Here is a 24484-nt window from a genome sequence, read left to right on the forward strand (position 1 = left end):
GCAGCCCCTGTGAGCCTAACCCCACCTAAATCACATGTATGCATATTCATCCCTCTACCTGCCTTAATTGATAAGATTCCACCACAAGTAATCAGCTCAGTTCCCTTGAAGGAGTTACGTCATTCCTTCATTATTCGTGTCTGGGGAGTGAGACCTTCGCTCCTGACCACAATAATTACACCTTCCATTGTGTCCACCCGCCAAGGCCCGCCCCCCTCAGCCCCCTCACTCTATAGTCTCCAATCCCGCACGCCCCTCCCGTTGGCCCCGGTGAAGATAATGGAAGCTCGCTGATCTGATTTGATAATGAATGAGTGGAACAGACAAATAAGTCGTGTGGTGAAGACAAACACGATTGGGACTTTTGTAAGTTTGTTAGAGATTCACAGGCAGGGAAGACAGGGAAAGGGCTCCACTCACGCTGCTCTCTTGGACAAGAGTAGAGTCAGAGGCTTTTCGTCTCATCAACTCCTCTCCTCATACTGACAGTCTTCTACCTCTTAAATTCCGCCGCCATGTTGCATCTCTTTTTATCTTCTATCGATATTTTCATGGCTTGTTAACTGCACGCCTCCCTTCCCCCCGCGGCCCCGCTGCACACGACTTTCTACTCTAGCTCATCCCTATACTGACCAAACCCCTTATGCAAGAGTTAACCAGCATCTTCATTCTTTCATCCCTTACACTGGTAAACTCTGGAACAGTCTTCCTTCGTCTCTATTTCCTCCTGCCTACGACTTGAACTCTTTCAAGAGGAGTGTATCAAGACACCTCTCCACCCGAAATTGACCTCTCTTTTGGCCACTTTTCACTTTTATCTTCGTAGGAATCAGCGATTGGTGGGCTCTTTTTTTTTTTGAGCCGATTCCTTAGCTGTAAAAAAAAAAAAAAAAAAAAAGACGTGAATGAGTGGAACAATTGAAGAAGTCGTGTGGTTAGTGCAAACACGATTGGGAGTTTCATAAGTTTGTAGGAGATTTAGACATGAGAGGTAATTTATACGTGATTGATTCGCAGGAGCTGACAGGTGTGGACTGACTACCTGGAACCTTACAGTCTCTCTTCGTATCCTTGTGAATATCGAGGAGGGAAAGTTCTGAGACGGGCTAAGAGTTCTATAGACTGAATGACTGCTAGAGAAAAATAGTTTGCGCGCTGCTATAGATTTACTGAACACTTTGAATGGAATAGTCAAAGCTGTCATATTCAACCTTATTGTCCTGGGTATTGAGAAAGGGATGCCTGCAAGAGAAATAGCCTTTAGCTTATTAGTGAATATTTCCTGAAAAGGCTTTCAGTTTCAGAGATAAAGTGAGGGGAAAGTGAAAACAATGACAGTACTAAGACAGGAATTTTTTGTCATTTCGATAAATTTACGAATGAAATTCCCAGATAGTGAAATACTCAATGGTTTCTTAGCGTCAGTGAAGACCAAATAATCTGAGAGAATGTAAGACAAAGAAAATCTTTAATGAATTATTTACCATGTGAATTATCGCCAAGCTCATCTACCTGGAGTGATAAGACTCGGACTTCCGTTGTTTTCTGTGTTCGTATTCATTGGAAAGTTGCATACCTTGGCGATTCATGAGGTTTTCAAATTAATATTAAATGTAAACTTAAGAAAAAGACATCTGCCAATCCAAGAAAATATTTTCATTATAGATAATAAAAAAAACGCAAACCATATTTTTTTCTACGTCTTACATCTGCCAAATACAAAAGTAATTCAAATCCACTTTTTGTGTGTATTTTCCTTCACTGGATTGCGATACAAAACATAAGCAGCAGTTTATCGACGTCAAACGCATCAAGAAACATCTATCTGTCAAAGTAGAGAACCTATTTTAGGCATATCCTGTTGTTTCCTTCTTCCACTAAAATATAAAGTTTTCGTCAAATACTTCATTTTCTTCTTCTTTCTGCTGCTTTTCATTTACCGTCCGTATTTTCCTTCATGGGGGTCATAAATTCGAAGATCGTAATTCCAAAGCAACATCTGCCAGTCAGTCAGCCTCGAGAAAATTATATAATCACGCAATTCTTGCTGTGTTTCCGTCTTCCGCAACAAACAGCAAGCACACTATGGGCAAAACAATATAAAAGAAAACGAGGAAAATTGTCGGGCCGTGCCAGCTCATAGAGAAAATGAGCCGTTTGCTGTAGCTTTTACGACGTGGCCAGACTATTATAAGATCCTGCGCGATAGAGTGCTCGAGGCTCGCTGTGAACTTTACTGAAGGGGAAACATTTGTTTTCTCGAGAACAGAGAACAAAAATTAAATTAACACGTGAAGAAAAACTGGTCATTCATGTAACTATCGTGTACCTAGAGGATATATTTAGTACCAACGACTCTCTCTCTCTCTCTCCCTCTCTCTCTCTCTCTCTCACTAGGAAAAACGGTGAGGCAAATAAAAATCCTATATAAGAACTTTTGATCATGCAACGCCTCTCTCTCTCTCTCTCTCTCTCTCTCTCTCTCTCTCAGTAATCATGAATAAAACAAATAATTTATAATACCCTTTAATTCTGTAACGACACTCTCCTTGATTCATTTACGAAGCATAAAGTCTACTCTTAACCTGCATACATAAACAGCAAGTAGTCTGATATTATATTGTACCTTGTGTTCCAATTAGCTGCGAATTCAAGTTACGAGCGTTCAGAATTCAAAATAAAAGAAGACAATGTGTGTGTGTGTGTGTGTGTGTGTGTGTGTGTGTACCAATGCCAAGTTTTTATAATTATTGATGTAAATTAATGTTAAACGTAGAAGTCAAGCTTGGGTGAGCACGCTTACGCAGAGAGAGAGAGAGAGAGAGAGAGAGAGAGAGAGAGAGAGAGAGAGAGAGAGAGAGAGAGAGAGAGAGAGAGAGAGAGAGAGAGAGAGAAAGAAAAAAATAAAGAAAGACAGAAAGAAAGAAAGGAGAGAGAGGGAGGGAGGAAAGGAGAAAGAAAGAGACCCTACAACCTTGATATTGTCCACTTCTAACAAGAGCAAGCAGCAAAATCAGGCATTCATATAATCGGGCCTGAAATCTCCCATCCATTACAATAACATCCATTACAACGGCTGCAAATTATTAATGGAAGCGAGACGGCGCCGCTAACGCTCTCATTAAAGCACAACACACTCGGAATTAGAAACCGATGAGACGATGCTGGTGAACCCCCTCCGATACTCTTCGATCCCTTATACATGGTCAATAAAGGATCAAGCGGAAGGAATCAAGCAAGTTAGGAATCAAACAAAGAATCAAGCGAGTAAGGAATCAAACAAGTAAGGAATCAAGCGAGTAAGGAATCAAACAGGTAAGGAATCAAACAAAGATTCAAGCGAGTAAGGAATCAAACAAGTAAGGAATCAAGCCAGTAAGGAATCAAACAAAGAATCAAGCGAGTAAGGAATCAAGCAAGTAAGGAATCAAGCAAGTAAGGAATCAAGCAAGTGAGGAATCAAACAAAGAATCAAGCGAGTAAGGAATCAAACAAGTAAGGAATCAAGCAAGTGAGGAATCAAACAAAGAATCAAGCGAGTAAGGAATCAAACAAGTAAGGAATCAAGCAAGTGAGGAATCAAACAAGTAAGGAATCAAACAAGTAAGGAATCAGACAAGTAAGGAATCAAGCAAGTAAGGAATCAAGCAAGTAAGGAATCCAACAAGTAAGGAATCAAACAAGTAAGGAATCAGACAAGTAAGGAATCAAACAAGTAAGGAATCAAACAAGTAAGGAATCAAGCAAGTAAGGAATCAAGCAAGTAAGGAATCAAACAAGTAAGGAATCAAACAAGTAAGGAATCAAGCAAGTAAGGAATCAAGCAAGTAAGGAATCAAGCAAGTAAGGAATCAAACAAGTAAGGAATCAAACAAGTAAGGAATCAAGCAAGTAAGGAATCAAACAAGTAAGGAATCAAACAAGTAAGGAATCACACAAGTAAGGAATCAAATAAGTAAGGAATCAAACAAGTAAGGAATCAAACAAGTAAGGAATCAAACAAGTAAGGAATCAAACAAAGAATCAAGCGAGTAAGGAATCAAACAAGTAAGGAATCAAGCAAGTAAGGAATCAAACAAGTAAGGAATCAAGCAAGTAAAGAATCAAACAAAGAATCAAGCGAGTAAGGAATCAAGCAAGTAAGGAATCAAGCAAGTAAGGAATCAAACAAGTAAGGAATCAAACAAGTAAGGAATCAAGCAAGTAAGGAATCAAACAAAGAATCAAGCGAGTAAGGAATCAAGCAAGTAAGGAATCAAGCAAGTAAGGAATCAAACAAGTAAGGAATCAAGCAAGTAAGGAATCAAACAAAGAATCAAGCGATTAAGGAATCAAACAAGTAGGGAATCAAACAAAGAATCAAGCGAGTAAGGAATCAAACAAGTAAGGAATCAAACAAGTAAAGAATCAAGCAAGTAAGGAATCAAACAAGTAAGGAATCAAACAAGTAAGGAATCAAACAAGTAAGGAATCAAGCAAGTAAGGAATCAAACAAGTAAGGAATCAAACAAGTAAGGAGTCAAGCAAGTAAGGAATCAAGCAAGTAAGGAATCAAACAAAGAATCAAGCGAGTAAGGAATCAATCAAGTGAGAAATCAAACAAGTAAGGAATCAAACAAAGAATCAAGCGAGTAAGGAATCAATCAAGTGAGAAATCAAACAAGTAAGGAATCAAACAAAGAATCAAGCGAGTAAGGAATCAATCAGTAAGTAATCAAGCAAGTAAGGAATCAAACAAAGAATCAAGCGAGTAAGGAATCAATCAGTAAGTAATCAAGCAAGTAAGGAATCAAACAAAGAATCAAGCGAGTAAGGAATCAATCAAGTGAGAAATCAAACAAGTAAAGAATCAAACAAAGAATCAAGCGAGTAAGGAATCAATCAAGTAAGGAATCAAGCAAGTAAGGAATCAAACAAAGAATCAAGCGAGTCCAATCTTGACTTTTTGTAGACGTGAATACAGACGAATAATATTTAGTCTCAAGCATAAGAATCATAACAAACGGACTACGTACATTATCAATACGTGTCCGTGTATATTTTCGTGCGTCGTCGGTGAATTGTATATTATGAATTCTCTAATAAATCACATCAGCAGATTCCTTGCCACGATACCAAACAAAGGATCAAACAAGAACAAAAACAACACAACGCTTCTATCCATCAACACGTTTCCTCTCCAGGCAACAATTACCTCATTAACATCTATAATTAATCTCTTATACTTGCTCATCCTCCGCGCTATCATTATCTCAAGTCTCCTATCTATAACAAGAAGACCACGTTGAAAACCAGTATTTACGTCTTTTTCCATGTCTCATCGGTGAAGTATAAATAACCATTCTTTCACACACGAAATCAGATCCCTTATACATGCATAAAAATAAAGGGTTAAACGGGAGCAAGAACAATAGATGCAACCCAACACTGCACACTCAAAACGAAGAGTTGAAGAGCGGCAACACCCACAACACAACTCAGTCACAACGGAAAAACATAGGCAGTGAGAGCAAGAGGTAACACACACAACACAAACACTGCAACACAACGGGAAGAGAGACAGTCAGATGAACAGGTACACACAACACAAACACTGCAACACAGCGGGAAGAAAGACAGTCAGATGAACAGGTACACACAACACAAACACTGCAACACAACGGGAAGACAAAGACAGTGAAATGAACAGGTACACACAACACAAACACTGCAACACACAACAGGAAGACGACATACAGTGAGAGCAACACACACAGACACACACACACAACAGGAAGACGACATACGGTAAAAGCAACAGGCAACACACAACACAAACAACACAAAACCAGTCAGGGAAAACCACACCCAAAGACATTCGGTTCACAACTAACACGAATGACAATAATAAAAGGCTTAAACAACACAAACACAATCAAACAAGTACATGCAGGCACAAACACCATCAAAACAACAGACGAGCAAATCAAAACAAAACCCAACACAGGAGGGGGGCAAGAACCTGTCCCTTCCATAGATCACAGAGGAACCTTACTCACCTCTTCTCAACGAAACAAAGCACACTCGTTCCTCTCCCCTTCACTCCTCCTCTTCTGCCTCGGCCTCACAATAGTCTCGCATACTCGTTAAATCCATTCCACAAACACGAGACTCACTAGATATCGTTTGTATGTCACTTGAACCAGACACGTGGAGACTACAAAACCACTCCAACACACACAGGAAGATCAACTGAGGGAGAGGAAGGAGAGGAGAGCGTGTGTGAGGGAGGCGGGGCGAGGGAGGCGCTAGGGTGGTCACACGCTTCATCTTCCACCAATCACAGCTCGTTCTCTCCCTCCTCTTGGTTTTGATTGGCTGTGTGGCTGACGTGTTTGGAGTGTCAAGTGCCCGGATGTGACTGAACCTCCGTGTTTCCTGTTGACTCGAATTATTTGGTTCATTGCGTGGGAAAAAAGGTAATCAGGGAGTTTGGGTTAATAATCTTTTCCTTCATCTTGCTATTAAGGCCGTGAAGGTGTATTATAAAGCGTTATGTTGGTGTGTCACGGGAAGTCTCGCTTTTGTGTATGTGTATGTGTGTGTGTGTGGTTATCGCGTCGACAGTGAGTGTGCTTCAATTACCCTGCTCTCCACCCTCGCTATTTGTGTTGTTTAAGGCGTGAAGGTGTTTTATAAGGCGCTCTGTTGTCATGTTGCGGGATCTCTCAGCCATTCTCAGATGGTGGTGGCGGTGATGGTGGTGGTGGTGAAAGGATGGTTTCCTTAACGAGTGAAATATGACATTCGAAGCAATATATTCGAACATTTAAAGCAATATTTTCGGATCAAATGGTCTTTTTTTTCCTCTTCTTTATCTCTTTCTCTTGGCTTGTTTTCCTTTTTCTTTTTATCTTTCTTTCTTGTTCTTCTTTTGTTCTTGTTCTTGTTTTCTTGTTTTCTTGTTTGTTTTATTCTTTCATTTGTTTTCTTCTCTTCTTCTTCTTCTTCTTCTTCTTCTTCTTCTGCTTCTTCTTCTAATCCTTCACGTCTTTTTGGTGCACTATATCAGTACCGGCACGAAAAGACGATGTAGCATCACTCGAATTGCACTTAAAAAGTATGCTATGCAAGACCTTGTACCACTGACCGAGCGAAATATAACCACCAGACCAATATATTTACATCCGAGTAACCTATATTCACGTCCCTTTGTGTACAAGTGACGGAACAAGAGACATAACACTACATGAAATACAATTCAGGAAAATAAGTACATCATAGAGCTGAATATCATCGAACGGGAAAAGTATGACTCGAGGCGAAACACGTTGCAAATCAGATGGATTGAGATTAGTCTCTGTGTATAAGCAACGGAATGAGGAGGATCTAAAGATGCGACACAGGGCCGTATTACAAGTCGAATCCGAGAAGTTTCGGGTCCTTACAAAGGTCGGTTTAGGGGTCGTACGACAAGTCCAATCCGAGAAGTTTCGGGTCCCTACAGTTTGGGATGAATAACTCTGTAGGGACCCGATACTTCCCGGAATGGACTTGTAATACGGCCCCCCTAGCTCTATCTATAATCGTGTTGTAAAATTGGAAAGGAATAAGAAAGGGAGTTAGCTTCTCAAAGTGACCAAACTGAGTCAGAATGTGTATGTAAAGAACGGTGTAGATTTCTATGCTAGATGGAAAAAGATATAAATAAGATTCTATGTGAAAATATATCGTTGTTTTAATATCTTTTATTTACGCCACATTTTTTAAACGTCGTATTAATGTTTATTAAGTATGTAGCTAGTTTGACTTTTTACTTCATTTTTTTAGGGTGGAGGTACTTAGAAGTGTTACATTTTCAAAGTTAAGTCGAAATATTACAAACTGAGTAGTAAGATGTTATATATAAAAAAAGAAAACTAACCACCCCAAAAGTAAAGAATAATACGACGTTTAAAAATCAATGTGCTTTCAGATTACTTCGCTTTTGTAAACAGCAAACAGTCATGGCAATCCTTCCCAACTGTGTGTGTGTGTGTGTGTGTGTGTGTGTGTGTGTGCTCCTCAGGGTAAGCCCGGATCGGTTCTGGTGAGGCCGCGACACACCACGTCTCCGGCGGGTGTCTGACGTGGCGCCGACACCAGCGTCATGGAACCGGACTTGTGGCGAAGGAGGCTCCAGCGGGCGAAGGAGGAGGAGGAGGAGGGAGAGGAGCAGGAAGGGGAAGGAGATGCAAAAGAGGAAAATGCCGTAGTTGTGGTTGTTGTTACAGCCGTAGTAGCAATAGTAGGAGTAGTAACGGCAGCGATAGCCGAAGTGGTAGCAGTAGCAGTAGTTGCAGTAGCCGATGAAGTAGTAGCACCCGTAGTAGTAGTATCAGTAGAGGCAAGTTCCAGCCCCTTCATGACCCCTGGGAGTCCTCCGTGGGCCGCTCCTGTCCCCTGAGGCGCCCCTGGAAAGTATGACCTTGACCAGCGAACCCTCCAGTGCTGCGGCGACGTGAACACAGGCTCGAACCCCTTCTTGAACCTCTTGACACCGTCCCCATCACGCACGCCCTTCCCAGCCCCGTCCTCCGCCTGCTCCTCGCTCACATCCTCCTCAAAGCCTTCATTATACTCCATTTTCCCTCTGAATATAATGTTATCGAGAACCTGCGGGGTGGCAATGCGATGTCCTCTCCCTGGAAGCCTAGAGAACCATCTGACGAGGACTCGAATAGAGCTGGAATCCTTTATGCGGTCCATGATTCGGTTTGGACTGGCCGCGGCGGGGAGACACTGCAGGGTTGAGATGCTCCCTCCTACGCCGCCTCTTCCTCCCACTCCTTCAGCAGCCCTCGCCAGCGCCTCCTGCAGTAGTCGACGCTTCTTGCTACTCCTGAGGAAGGTGATGAAGATGAAGACGCCCTGGAAGGTGTTGAGTGTGTCTGTCAAAGCCCTGGAAGGAAAGGAAATGTTATGTTAGTTATCGTCATCCTCATCCTCATCATCACCATTATCATCATCATCATCTGCAACAAGTGTAAACATTCTCATGCACGTAACAAGAATGAAAGAATGTATAAAACTTGATGTAAAGAGACCATAAAAAGATAAGATAGGCATTTGGAACACACACACACACACACACACACACACACACACACACACACACACACACACACACACACACACACACACACACACACACGCACACACACCACAGTTCGGAGTCTGCCGGGCCCACGAGCCAGGACACCACTTCCATGACCCAGCAGCCGACCATGAGGGCGAACAGCGTGAACCTTTGCCAAAACCTGTGAAAAGAGAGGGGGGAGGTAGCATTCTCTCTCAAAATTTCTATCTATCTATCTATCTATCTATATCTGTCTCTATTTATATCTATCTATCTATCTATATCTGTCTACCTATCTATCTATCTGTCTACATCTGTTCCTCCTTACCCACACACCTTCAATTCTTCCTTCTCTCTCCCTTCTCCCTTCTCACATTTTGCCTCCTCTCCCTGCATACACACTCACCCACACAGTTTATCATCCTCCTCCTCTTTTCACCTTTTCCTGTACTCGCTCTTCCCTCTTTCCTGTTTCTTCTTTCCTGTTCCACTTTAAACATACTCTTGCAAACTCTTCTCCTCTTTCTCCCTTTCCTTCCTCTCTCTCCCTCATCATCCAGAATCAAAGACTCTCCTCCTCTACTCCCTTTCACCTCTCACCCTTCTCTCCTTCCCTTGCTTGAGACCTTTCTCCTTAGTCTACCCTCCGTCATCCTCTCCGTGACTCACACCCACACCCTTCATACTTATTCCTGTCCCTTTCCTTAACTCTCAAACCTTTATTCCACACCCACACCCACATGTCATAGGGCCAAAGGGAGATGAGCACCGCAGTCACACGCAACTATAGCATATGCGTGCACCCAAATTTACCTTTACCTTTATACAAACACCCACGCCATTCCTCCCGTTCCCTTTCCCTTACTCACAAGCCCTTCTCTCATTGACTCCAGCCCTCCTTCTGTCACTCACTCGGTCATATAGGAGCGGTAGAGGGTGTGGTCAGTGTTGCGGCAGCAGGACTGGGGCAGACAGTCACACTTCTGGTCCGCGGCGCAGTACAGCCTGAACCCCGTCTGGATGATGAGGACTGTGTTGACAAGGCACAAGACTCCCATGGGCCCGTAGAAGTAGGCCAGGATCTCCTTGCCGTCTGGAAGAGAACATTAATCGGTCAGTTAGTTAATTATACCCACCACTGCTCTGATCCCTCCAGGTTTCCCCATTGATAGATGCCTAGCTACGCCACTGGTTAGTTAGTTAGTTAGTTAGTTAGTTAGTTAGTTAGTTAGTTAGTTAGTTAGTTAGTTAGTTAGTTGCTTAGTTGGTTAGATGCTTTGCTAGTTTAGTTAGTGAGATCCTTATATAATTATTTGTATATTCCTTTATATATATTTAGTTCATTAGTTCCTTAGTTAGCTAACTAGTTCGCTAGTTAGTTAAATGTAGTTAGTTAAATTAGAGTTAGTTAGTTGGTAAGTTAATTAGTTAGTTAGTTGGTTAGTTTGCTTAGTTAGCTAGTTAATTAGTTAGTTAGTTGATTAGTTCGTTAATTACTTAGTCAAACTTAGAGCTGCAATATAGTTTAGTTATTTTAGTTCGGTTTCGTAGATAGTTTGTTTAGCGAAAGGGTTGGTATTGATTAGTTAGGTAGTTAGACAGTTATAATAGTTAAAAAGTTAGTCGGTAAATTGATAAGTTGGTTAGTCAGTCAGTACAATAGTTTTGTAAAAGAGCGATCACTCTATCAGATAATCCATCTATCTGTCAATCAATTTAGTTAGTCTGTCTGAACATCTTTCTACTGGCGATCTTCCTGCTCTCTTAACTGACTCTTGGTCATCCTCTCTTAGCAAGAGAAGATGGCGCCACTATAAACACTTGCCTGCGCCATTACGGGCTGGGGCCGAATACCATCCAAGCCCCTCAAGCAAACCTACCGGCGTAATAGGCGGAGACGTAAAAAAAAAAAAAAAAAAAAAAAAAAGTTTCGGTGAAACTTTCTATGTTGCGCTAGACATATCGAAAGCTTTCGATAGAGTCTGGCACAACTCTTTGCTTTCTAAACTGCCCTCGTTCGGATTCTATCCTTCTCTCTGTTCCCTTATCTCCAGTTTCCTTTTCGGCCTTTCTATCTATGCTGTGGTAGACGATCATTGTTCTTCCGCTAAACCTATCAACAGTGGTGTCCCACAGGGCTCTGTCCTATCACCCTCTCATCCTGTTATTCATCAATGATCTTCTTTCCATAACAAACTGTCCTATCCATTCATATGCTGACGACTCCACTCTGCATTATTCAACTTCTTTCAGTAGAAGACCCTCTCAACAGGAATTGCAAAACTCAAGACTGGAGGCTGCAGAACGCTTAACCTCAGACCGTGATATCATTCCCGATTGGGGTAAAAGGAACCTTGTGTCCTTCAATGCCTCAAAAACCCAATTTCTCCACTTATCAACTCGATACAGTCTTCCAAACACCTATCTCCTATTCTTCGACAACACTCAGCTGTCACCTTCTTCAACACTAAACATCCTCGGTCTATCCTTAGCTCAAAATCTCAACTGGAAACTTCATATCCCCTATCTCACTAAGTAAGCTTCCTCGAGGTTGTCGTTCTGTATCGTCTCCGACAGTTTTTCTCCCCCGCCAGATGCTTTCCATATATAAGGGCCTTGTCCGCCCTCGTAAGGAGTATGCATCTCATCTCATCAGCTCCCCTCCTCTTACTGACAGCTTTTAAATTCCGTCGCCATGTTACATCTCTTTCTATCTTCTATCGATATTTTCATGCTGACTGCTCTTCTGAACTTGCTAACTGCATTCCTCCCCCACTCCCGCGGCCCCGCTGCACACGACTTTCTACTCATGCTCATCCCTATACTGTCCAGACCCCTTATGCAAGAGTTAACCAGCATCTCCATTCTTTCAGCCCCTTCACTGGTAAACTCTGGAAGAGCCTTCCTTCGTCTGTAATTCCTCCTGCCTATGACTTGACCTCTTTCAAGAAGAGTGAATCAAGACACCTCTCCACCCGAAATTGACCTCTATTTTGGCCACTCTTTACTTTTCGCTTTGTGGGAGCAACAGTTAGCGGGCTTTTTTTTGTTCTACATTTTCTTTTTGTTGCCCTTGAGTTGCTCTCGGTGCTTTAAAAAAAATCTTTACTGTCTGTAGAGCACAGTCAGATAGTTAGTCAGTTATTTAGTCAAGGTCAGAAAGTAGGTCAATCATCCGGTTAATCAGTTAGCTGATGCACTAGTAATGGAATCAGTAAAAGTAAATAGTAATGGTCGAGATTTTTTGTCAGATATATATATATATATATATATATATATATATATATATATATATATATATATATATATATATATATATATATATATATATATAAAAGTTATTTATTTAGACAACTAATTAGTTAATAATAAGTCAGTCAGTCAGAGGAAAAAAACAGCCATTCAGTCAGTCAATATTTTACTCAGTCAGTCAGTCAGTCGGTGGATAATGAACTTCAATCAACCAACAAAACACATGAAAAGGGGGACGAAGAAAGTAATTTGGTGTAATAGGTTGTGTGTTGTGGCCGAACGTTCCATGCACATTGCCATCATATCAAACCTACTAATACATTGTGTCGAGTCTTCAAAGTAATCGAAAAAATTGTTCTGAATGACATCAGTGGCCTTTTTTTTTTAGGAAACTACAAATCATTTCCTTCAAAAGTTCAAATTTACTCTCATTTTAAGACCTATAAATCTCGCCCTCCACTTTCACACAACTCGAATGAAAAGAAAAAAAATAAGTCCGGCTAGAGGAAAAGGAGGAGGAGGAGGAGGAGGAGGAGCATGGTGGGGGAAGAAAGAGGAGGTAGAGGGAAAATAAGAGCGCTAAAAACAAGGCTACAAAGGCCATTTTCACCCCGCCCACAGGAGCTACAGGTCCAACCACAACAAGTCTGCCACAGGTGCTCATTACTATTACGAAATCCTTGAGGGGAGTAAGTTACCTGAGTTATTTTTTTACCTGTGCTGTTTGTGTTCACCTACGGGCCTACGGCAACACAAAGGCGTGAAGGTGTGTGTGTGTGTATGTGTGTGTGTGTGTGTGTGTGTGTGTGTGTGTGTGTGTGTGTGTGTGTGTGTGTACATGCGAGAATGACATTGAGAGGAATGACTAAACAGAGAATGAAGACGCAGCACGAATGATGATAATACAGAGGCTTTTGCATGTGTGTGTGTGTGTGTACATACGAGGATGACAATGAGGAAAGCTAGAACAAGAAAAAACTAATGTAGGAATGAGAAAGAAGATGCAACACGATTTAAGACGTACGATTGGCAACTATACAAACAGATGCGTGTGTGTGTATGTGTATGTGTGTGTGTGTGTGTGTGTGTGTGTGTGTGTGTGTGTGTGTGTGTGTGTGTGTGTGTGTGTGTCATGCGAGGGTGACAATGAGGAATGACTATTGGAATGAGAATGAAGATGCAACACGAATGAAGACGTATAATAGGACAATTTCAAACCCAATTATCTGTAGAGGGCAGCACCAGGACATTCGGCCAGCACTCACCTTACATGTCCTTCTGTATGGGGTAAAGTCTGTATTCACGTATCGGCACCCCAGTTCGCCTGTGTGAAAAGATTCTCGTAGAAGTTGCTGGGATTTTCATGGACTGTTTTGCGATCCTAGTGAGGATTCTACACGACCTCTGCATCTTGAACTGGAGACTCACCCATGAAAACCCGATTGATCTTTTCTATGGCCTTGGAAAATAGCTGTAGTGGAGCCCAACACAATTAGAATGTGAACCTAAGGGCCTTGACATTGACTACAAACAGAGTGAACCGACAAGTACAGTGCTGCCCTCTATGTACAAACAGCTTGAAAAATCTCCTGTCATGAGTTGTGTAAGGATGCCTGTGTGCATGTACAAGAACGAGAAACATGAGGAAAAGGAAAGAGAGAAAGAGAATAACAGCAAGAGGAATGAATGTAGTCTGTAAGTAGAAGTGCAAAAATTAACAAGAAAGTGAACCTAGGAAACCACATGAATGAGAACAAGAGGAAGACTATAGAGTGCAAAATATCAATCAAGAAAGTGAAACCAGAAAACCACAAGAACAAGAACAACAACAACAACAATAAGATCATACAGTACAAGGAATACGAAGAAAAAGAAACCAGAGAACAACGAGAAGAACAATAAGGGACCCAAGCAGCGGGGTCACATATCCTCACCAGTCACCACTAATGCCATCACACGAAAAAAAAAAAAAAAAAACTACCACCACCACCACCACTACTACTACTGCTACTACTACCACCACCACCACCACCACCACCATTACCACCTCACCCTCCACCACTCTAACCCCTACAAACTTCGACCCCACATCACTCCACCACCACCATGAACACAAAACCTACCCTTTTTTCTCTCACCCCCTCTCATAATACCAACGCACCCACCACAACCACAACCCTCCCTCGCCCCCTCCCTCCCTCCCTTCTCCATCACCCATACCTCCCAAATCGCCCCCACCCTCACCACCCCCACAACCACCACCACCTCCTCCCCTACCTCTAAACCAACACGAGTTCTGCACAAAGTTCGGCCTCAGCAGCCAGTCCACATGGTCGGGCAGTGAGTGGAGGGTGACAGCCACGCCCCCGATGACCAGCGGCGAGCCCCAGGCGTACACGGCGTAGGCGAAGAAGCAGCGAAAGTCAGCTGGAGAACGGTAGAGCGGAACGGCCTGAACGGTGAGCCTGGGAATGGAGAAGGTGACAAAGTGGGAAGGTCGGGGCCAGGAAGGGTATGGACCAACGTCTCTACAACTACCCCTTCATCCTTCTCGCTCTATCCGGCAATAAAGGAAGACGCAGAATGGATAAGCTAGTTTGTTTAGTTCAAAAGCAATGACCCAGCAAATAGATTAAGAAGAAAAAGGAACGGTCGTTGTAACGGTGTTGGTTATGGAGAATTTGTGGAGGTGGTGCTGGTGATAGAAGTATGGGACGGAGAGGGAATAAAAAAAAGGCATGGTCAAGATAAAGACAACATGTGGAGATAACAATATAGAAAATGGCATTAGGGTGTGTGATTACGTAACCAGCATGAAGAAAGTTTGAAAAAGGAATGATAAAAAAGAGGAGCAGGAGAGGAAAAGCGAGTATAGAAGATAAAGGAGAGAACAAATGTAATATAATCATTGTTTTTTCAACCCATTCTTAACACAATGTAAAAAAATAGATTAATTAGTAAGTAAAGATGATATTAAAGGTCATTAGATATGCACACAACTACCACTACCACTGCTACTACTACTACTACGACTACGACTACTACCACTACTACTACTACTACTACTACTACCACTACTACTACTACTACTACTACTACTACTATTACTACTACTACTACCACGATACTCACCCCACGTACTTCCACACGTCATAGCAGATCACGTTGAGCCAGAAGAAAGTGGATAGAAAAGTGACGTGCAGGGTGAAGGCTGAGAGAGAGAGAGAGAGAGAGAGAGAGAGAGAGAGAGAGAGAGAGAGAGAGAGAGAGAGAGAGAGAGAGAGAGAGAGAGAGAGAGAGAGAGAGAGAGAGAGAGAGAGAGAGAGAGAGAGAGAGAGAGAGAGAGAGAGAGAGAGAGAGAGAGAGAGAGAGAGAGAGAGAGAGAGAGAGAGAGAGAGAGAGAGAGAGAGAGAGAGAGAGAGAGAGAGAGAGAGAGAGAGAGAGAGAGAGAGAGAGAGAGAGAGAGAGAGCAGAGTGGGGGAGGGGGGCAGTAGGAGATAAACACACAGATTAATCAAAATGAACAGCAAGCAAAACGATCACACACCAAAACATAAACGCGATGAGGTATCCTTGTGAATTACCCCCAAAACTAAGAACCATTAATAAACAACATGCATAACAAAAGCTTCTGTACATGCATTAAACAACAACAGATAAGAACATACGATCTACACACATACTAGATCAAAAAAAAATATTGATAAGCAACGCAATATCTAAAAGAACCACTGAACTAGCCATTCTTCACTCACTTTGACACAGGTAGCATGCGAGAGGAACCTAGATTATGGTGACGAAAATAATTATAATGATGATAATAAAAAGGTAGGATAATAAAAAAAAACTAAAAAAGAAACATCAAATAGCCTTTAATAACCCACTTACTGACGAAAATAATATTGATAATGATAATAATGATAACTAGAATAAGAAATGAAGCATCCAGTAGCCTTTATCAGCTCACTCACCCACGAAGTCACAGGCGAAAGGCATGAAAATAATGATAATGATAATAATAACTAAAAAAAGAGACATTCAATAGCCCTTATAACCTACTCACCCACGAAGACACAGGCAGAGGGCGAGAGGTATGTGGAGAAGGCCTGGGCGAAGAACAGCGTGGCGTCAGCGGCGAGGAGGGAGGCGACGTAGGCGGCGAGGCAGAGGCCGTGGCGGTCCCTGAGCGGCGCGACACAGAGGTGGCAGAGGAGCGTTGCGACCAGGAACACGCACGACACGACCAGGCCGGCGGGGATCAGGACGCGCCGCACGGTCTGGGGGTGGAGGGAGGTGCCTGCGTGACCCTCGGGCTGCCTATTATCTGCCCGTGGTGGTGGAGGGACTGGAGGTGTTCTTACGACGGTCAATAGGAAATAGGGGACTTGCGAAGGTTGCACAGTTGCGTAGATAGACTGTTGAAATCTTTGGCAGATTAGGAAACAAAGATATTTTTACGACTATTACTGGGAAAAAAAAGTGAACTGGGTGGGGTTTTAACATGCGTAGATGCGTAGATGGACTGTTTGGAGCTTTAACAGTTTTGTGAGGTATTTTTAGAACGGTTAGGAAAAGTGGACAGGGGAAGGTTATATCATGTGTAGTGAGGTAGATGACTGTTTGAAGCCTTGCAGATTGGGACACAAAGGTATTTTTAAGAAGATTAATAGGAAAAAGTGGACTTTGAAAGATTATAACATGCGTAGATGCGTAGATGAACTGTTTTATGCTTTAGCAGATCTTGAAGGTATCATATCGACGGTTAACAGGAATAAAAGGAACGTGGGAAGGTTATAACATGCCTAGATGCGTAGATGGACTATTCAATGCCTTAGCAGATTAGGAAACAAAGGTATTTTTACGATGAAGAATAGAATAGGAGATAGTGGACTTGAGAAAGCTATAACATGCGTAGATGAACTGTTTGAAGCTTTAGCAGATTGGCAGACAAAGAACCAGGTGGAGAGATGAGATTAGATTCTTTGGTGGAGCAGAATGAAGGTGGATAAGTTTGATAAGGTTCTATACAAGCAATAGACTGATTATAGCTGACGATGATGATTATGATGTTGGCTAATTCTAGATTGCAGTTGGCTATTTGTGCATATTTCATTACCTATGGACAGAGAGGCTTCTGAGTCACGAATATTACCTTCGTGTGTGTGTGTGTGTGTGTGTCTTACCAGCCACGTTGATAAGGAAGACGTATTGGTGGCGTTAAGTTCCTTCTGACAGACGATCAAGACTAGTGTTCGTACTACTGCACCCTCCTTGCCTTCCTCTTCATTCTCATCTTCACTTTCTCGATCTTCCTCTTCAACGTCTTTCCTTCCTTCTCTTCCATCCACCATCTCGTCTTTCCCCACCTGCTCCAGCAACTCCTCGTTCACACAGTACTCAGTCAGCGACATCTCTGAGTCAGTCCGCAAAGTTTCATTACGAAGGGAGGACATTAGTTCAGGATCTATTTCCACATACTCCGAGAAAGCACACATCGGAAACCCAACCTCTCCGTCCTTATCTTCATCTTCCTGCGCCTTGTGATCACTCCGAGGGCCCAGTAGAGCTACAAACCTTGAGGGTGAGTCATGAAGGGAGTCTTGACACACACATGAAGACCCTCGAAGTAGATAACCCACTGGACAGCACTTCTTCAGGCACATGTTAGAACCTCGACATCCATCACTTTGCGTCACTCTTGGAGGAAGACACACAGCAATTTCAACCCTTTCCCTTCCTTTTCTTTCACCTACAGCACCTAAAACACAGAAATCGTTGACCAATACCTGATCCCAGGCGAGGGAAAACGTTTGATTATCATATACAATCTTCCTTCCTTCACCCAGGATCGTTTCTCTTAGGTTTTTGAGCGAGCAGTTGAGGGTCTTTGAGTGGTAAGCTACTTCTCGAGCCTCAGAGGTGGAGCAACGACTCGAAGCGATGGGGAGGGTGGAAGGGAGGGTCTCATTGCTTAGTGGACGACAGGAGTTCCTTTTTAAGTAGTCAGGGCAGCAGAGGGGGACGCTGGGAGCCTGTGGTTGTGGTAGTGATGGTGATGGTTTATGGCTAGAGGTGAGAGGGTGTCTGAGGATATATGGAAGCTTGGTAGCATGGCCGGTATTGTCTGATTTTGTTTTCGTTTCCTCTGCGTTTGTTTTGTTGGTTTTGTCTGTCTCTGTGGTCGTAGTAGTAGTAATAGCAGTTGTTGTAGCTGTACTTGTTGTTGATTCAGTGGTGGGAAATACGATCCTATAAATCTTAATTTCTTCTGCTGGAGAGGGCACATTCATGAAGATTCCATTACTCTCAAGATTCGTCGATATGTTGTCCCTCTGATTTTCTACTTTTCTCTCTTCTGTACCGCTTCCTCCTCTTCCTTCTCCTCCTCCTCCTCCTCCTCCTCCTCCTTCTCTCTTAGCTTCAGTACCTTTTTCTTTTTCCTCATCCTCTTCTTTTTCCTTTCTTCCTTTTTCTCGTCCTTCTCTTTCATCTTGGACGCCTTCTTCTCTTTCTACATTCTCTTTTTCGCCTCCTCCTCCTTCTTCTCCTCCTCCTCCAACTTCATCTTCAACCCCCCCTTTTCCACCTTCTTGTGTTTCTTGAGTTCTTCCTCTTTCTCTTCCTCCAGCTCCTTCTCCTCCTCTCTCCTCTTCAACCTTTTCTTCTCTTTGTTCATCCTCTTCTATGTATCTTTCTTCTCCTTCAACTTTAACACCTCCATCTCTCCCGTCCGTCTCCCTAGTCTCTCCACCTCTCGAGAAAGCAACAATCCAGCCTTTCAAGTTTCTGGCCACATCAACGAAGCTTCGCACTGCTCCGGTCGCTTTCTCGTTCGTCTTGTGGGATACTCTCGTGCTCTCCTGCGGCAGTTCTTCTTCAGTTGGTTCCTCTTGCTGGTGGGTGGCGCTGACAAGGTTAGATGAATACGTGATGGAAGATGGAGCGGTGGAGGAGGGAGTGACAGCAATGGTGGAGGTGGTGGAAGGGACAAGACGTGTGTTGGTGTGCCTTAGGGAGCTAGTGGAAAAGGCAGAGGGGGTATTAAATACGGAGTGGGGATGAGGAGTGGATATGGATGCCCTGTGGTTGGATATGATGTACTTGGAGGCCGAGCATTCTTGAAACAGCACCATCACCAGCAGTACCAGCGGAAGCATGCCAGTCAACACCAATGTCCAGTGCTGCCCTCTCATGGTGCCCTCTTGTGAACTGCCATCGTCTTCATGATCTGGAAGTGGTGATACAGTGGATTAATAAATGACTGAAGAGATATAATAGAAAAACGGAAATAAACGATAGTAAAAGCTGAGAAGATGAATAAGGAATAGATTTAACAGAGGCAAGATGAAAAGTGGAGATAAAGTGATTTTATTAAAGTACGAAGATATAACAGAAAAAGGAAAACAAATTAAAAGCAAAATTGATTAGTGAATAAATAGAGAATAAGTAAAAACAAATAACTCGTGCGAAATCTAAAGATATTTAGTAAACATATTTGTTCAGCAAAATGAAAAAGAAAGATGGTGTGGCTTCATAAATGTACAGAGATATAATAGAAAATGGAAAAAAAATTATAGCATAGTTGATGAGTGTAAATAGAAAAAAAGCAAAAATAACAAGCTAATGTGAAATATAAAGTGATGGATAAATTTAATAAAAAAGTTAAAAAAAAGCCAAAAAGTGTTAATTAAATTCATCCAGTAAAAAACGTTGAATACTGTGTAGAGTAATATTACCGGTTCAATTCTTTTTTTTTTTTTTTTTAAACGCCGCATTGATAAATATCAACAGTTATGTGACTATAAATAGCATGGCTATTTTATTTCTTTTTTGGGACGGAGATAATTAAAAGCGTTGGACTTTCACAAAATTAAGTCGACAGCCGTAAAAAGTTATATGAAAATTCAACAAAACCAACTAACCACGCCTTGGAAAAAAGAGGTCGAAAAACACACATCAGCCACAGATTGGTATTATGGAATATTACGACGTTTACAATATCAAGAGTGTCGGGAAGCATTTTAACAGAGGTCCAGAGAGGTAAACTATTTCATACTCCTACAACGTTCACCTTTGCTTTTTCCATTAAGGGGGAAACTATATTGAAGAAGGTACGTGATTTGGAACTGAGAATTCTACATCATATCTATCACCACAACCACAGCACCACCAAGATCACCAATAGACCACCATCACCACCCCGATACCCCCACCGTCACGATACCATCACTACCAATCCACCACAACAGTACCACCACCACCACCACCACCACGGCAGCACCATCATTACCACCACCACCACCACCACACCACAACCATCACCACCACCACCACAGAAGCACCATCAATACCACCACCACCACCACACCACCACCACCACCACCACCACCACAGCAGCACCATCATTACCACCACCACCACCACACCACAACCATCACCACCACCACCACAGCAGCACCATCATTACCACCACCACCACCACACCACCACCATCACCACCACCACCACAGCAGCACCATCATTACCACCACCACCACCACCACACCACAACCATCACCACCACCACCACAGCAGCACCATCGTTATCAACACCAACACCACAGCACCATCATCACCACCACTACCACAGCACCACCATCATTACCACCACCGTCACCACAGCACCACCATCATTACCACCACCGTCACCACAGCACCACCATCATTACCACCACCGTCACCACAGCACCACCATCATTACCACCACCACCACAGCACCACCATCATTACCACCACCACCACAGCACCACAGCACCACCATCATTACCACCACCACCACAGCACCACAGCACCACCATCATTACCACCACCACCACAGCACCACAGCACCACCATCATTACCACCTCCACCACCACCACAACAACACCACAGCACCACCATCATTACCACCACAGCACCACAGCACCACCATCATTACCACCACCACCACAGCACCACAGCACCACCATCATTACCACCACCACCACACCACACCACATTACCACCACCACCACCACAGCACCACCATCATTACCACCACCACAGCACCACCATCATTACCACCACCACAGCACCACCATCATTACCACCACCACCACCACAGTCCCACCATCATTACCACCAACACCACCACAGCACCACCACCATTACCACCAACACCACCACAGCACACCACCACCTCCACCTCCACCACCACCACCACAGCACCACCACCACAGTACCACCATCATTACCACCATCACAGCACCACCATCATTACCATCAACACCACCACAACCACAGTACCACCATCATTACCACCACCACAGCACCACCATCATTACCACCACCACAGCACCACCATCATTACCACCACCACCACAACACCACAGCACCACCATCATTACCACCACCACCACAGCACCACCATCATTACCACCACCACCACAGTACCACCATCATTACCACCATCACAGCACCACCATCATTACCATCGACACCACCACAACCACAGTACCACCATCATTACCACCAACATCAACACCACCACAGTACCACCATCATTACCACCACCATCATCACAGCACCACCACCACCACCACCACAGCACCACCATCATTACCACCAACATCAACACCACCACAGCACCACCATCATTACCACCAACACCACCACCACCACAACAACACCATCAATACCACCACCTCCACCACCACCACCACAGCACCACCATCATTATCACCACCACCACAACCACCACAGCACCACCATCATTATCACCACCACCACCACCACCACAGCACCACCATCATTACCACCACCACCACCACCACCACAGCACCACCATCATTACCACCACCACCACCACCACCACAGCACCACCATCATTACCACCACCACCACCACCACCACAGAACCACCACCACCACCACCATCACAGCACCAATATTATTACCACCATCAACACCACCACTACAGCACCACCATCATTACCACCACCACCATCATAGAACCACCATCATTACCACCACCACCACCACCATCATAGAACCACCATCATTACCACCACCACCACCACCACCACAGAACCACCATCACCACCACCATCACAGCACTACCATCATTACTACCACCACCACCACCATCATAGAACCACCATCATTACCACCACCACCACAGCACCACCATAATTACCACCACCACCACAGGACCACCATCATTACCACCACCACCAAATGACCACCATCATGACTACCACCACCACCACCACCACCACCACCATCATTACCACCATCACCACCACCACCACAGCACCACCATCATTACCACCACCACCATCACAGCACAATCATCATTACCACCACCACCACCACCACCACAGACCCACCATCATTACCACCACCACCACCATCACCACAGACCCACCATCATTACTACCACCTCCACCACCACCACAGTACCACCATCATTACTACCACCTCCACCACCACCACAGTACCACCATCATTACCACCACCACCACAGTACCACCATCATTACCACCACCACCACAGTACCACCATCATTACTACCACCTCCACCACCACCACAGTACCACCATCATTACCACCACCACCACAGTACCACCATCATTACCACCACCACCACAGTACCACCATCATTACCACCACCACCACAGCACCACCATCATTACCACCACCACCACAGCACAATCATTACCACCACCACCACCACCACCACCCACAGTACCACCATCATTACCACCACCACAGCACCACCATCATTACCACCACCACCACAGCACCACCATCATTACCACCACCACCACCACAGCACCACCATCATTACCACCACCACCACCACCACCACAGCACCACCATCATTACCACCACCACCACCACAGCACCACCATCATTACCACCACCACCACAGTACCACCATCATTACCACCACCACCACAGCACAATCATTACCACCACCACCACCACCACCACAGTACCACCATCATTACCACCACCACCACAGCACAATCATTACCACCACCACCACCACCACAGTACCACCATCATTACCACCACCACCACAGCACCACCACCACAGTACCACCATCATTACCACCATCACAGCACCACCATCATTACCATCAACACCACCACAACCACAGTACCACCATCATTACCACCACCACCACAGTACCACCATCATTACCACCATCACAGCACCACCATCATTACCACCACCACCACAGCACCACCATCATTACCACCACCACCACAGCACAATCATTACCACCACCACCACCACCACCACAGTACCACCATCATTACCACCACCACCACAGCACCACCATCATTACCACCACCACCACAGCACCACCATCATTACCACCACCACCACAACACCACAGCACCACCACAGCACCATCATAACCACCACCACCACCATCATAACCACCACCATAGCACCACCATCATTACCACAACCACCACAGCACCACCACCACCACCACCACAACAGTACCACCATCATTACCACAACCACCACAACACCATCACCACCATCACAGCACCACCACCATCACCATCATTACCACCACCACCACCACCATCACAGTACTATCATCATTACCACCACCACCACCACCACCACAGTACCACAATCATTACCACCACCACCACCACCACCACCACAGTACCACAATCATTACCACCACCACCACCACAGTACCACAATCATTACCACCACCACCACCACAGTACCACAATCATTACCACCATCACCACCACAACCATCACAGCACTACCATCATTACCACCACCACCACCACCACCACCACCACAGTACCACCATCATTACCACTACCACCACCATCACAGCACTACCATCATTACCACCATCATCACCACCACCACCTCCACCACCATAGCATCACCATCATTACCACAAGCATCACCACCACCACAGGCCCACCATCATTACCACCACCACCACCACCATCACCACAGACCCACCATCATTACCACCACCACCACCACCACCACAGACCCACCATCATTACCACCACCACCACCACCACCACAGACCCACCATCATTACCACCACCACCACCACCACCACCACAGACCCACCATCATTAC

General features: G+C 44.2%; 2 protein-coding genes across 6 annotated transcripts in view; both read right to left on the reverse strand.

Annotated features, from left to right (window-relative positions):
- LOC126997912 (hornerin-like) overlaps window positions 1-6237 on the reverse strand; it is a 118564-nt gene extending 112327 nt beyond the window's left edge. For 2 of the 3 annotated variants that reach the window (XM_050859128.1, XM_050859127.1), the window contains exon 1: window positions 6039-6235. The gene's annotated coding sequence lies outside the window, so the exon portion shown is untranslated. Of the gene's footprint in view, window positions 1-6038 lie in introns of all 3 variants that reach the window. The other variant, XM_050859126.1, reaches the window with a different exon arrangement.
- A 187-nt stretch (window positions 6238-6424) lies between these two features.
- LOC126997913 (uncharacterized) lies at window positions 6425-19629 on the reverse strand. Of its 3 annotated transcripts, XM_050859132.1 has the most exons (6): window positions 17533-19629; window positions 16413-16626; window positions 14627-14814; window positions 10010-10190; window positions 9183-9278; window positions 6425-8920 (listed from the first exon to the last, which is right to left on the reverse strand). In XM_050859132.1, the coding sequence occupies exons 4-6, from the start codon at window positions 10153-10155 to the stop codon at window positions 8044-8046; spliced, it is 1119 nt and encodes a 372-aa protein (XP_050715089.1). In that variant the 5' UTR covers window positions 10156-10190; window positions 14627-14814; window positions 16413-16626; window positions 17533-19629; the 3' UTR covers window positions 6425-8043. The 3 variants fall into 3 exon arrangements, with proteins under 3 accessions (XP_050715089.1, XP_050715090.1, XP_050715088.1); XM_050859133.1 differs by lacking the exon at window positions 17533-19629 and having other exon boundaries at window positions 16413-16895; XM_050859131.1 differs by lacking the exons at window positions 6425-8920; window positions 9183-9278; window positions 10010-10190; window positions 14627-14814 and having other exon boundaries at window positions 15906-16626.
- Between the last annotated feature and the right edge of the window lie 4855 nt (window positions 19630-24484).

The sequence above is a fragment of the Eriocheir sinensis genome, chromosome 13 (genome assembly GCF_024679095.1).
Source record: "Eriocheir sinensis breed Jianghai 21 chromosome 13, ASM2467909v1, whole genome shotgun sequence".
Classification (NCBI taxonomy): Eukaryota; Metazoa; Arthropoda; class Malacostraca; order Decapoda; family Varunidae; genus Eriocheir; species Eriocheir sinensis.

What these genes read in the sequence shown, in the direction of transcription:
- LOC126997913 (XM_050859131.1), bottom strand. Translation starts at nt 19,542, where the DNA reads ATGAGAGGGCAGCACTGGACATTGGTGTTGACTGGCATGCTTCCGCTG. An exon ending in CTTCCTTATCAACGTGGCTG is followed by an intron (nt 16,627 to 17,532) that starts GTAAGACACACA and finishes CTCCACCCCCAG; the next exon opens with ACCGTGCGGCGCGTCCTGAT.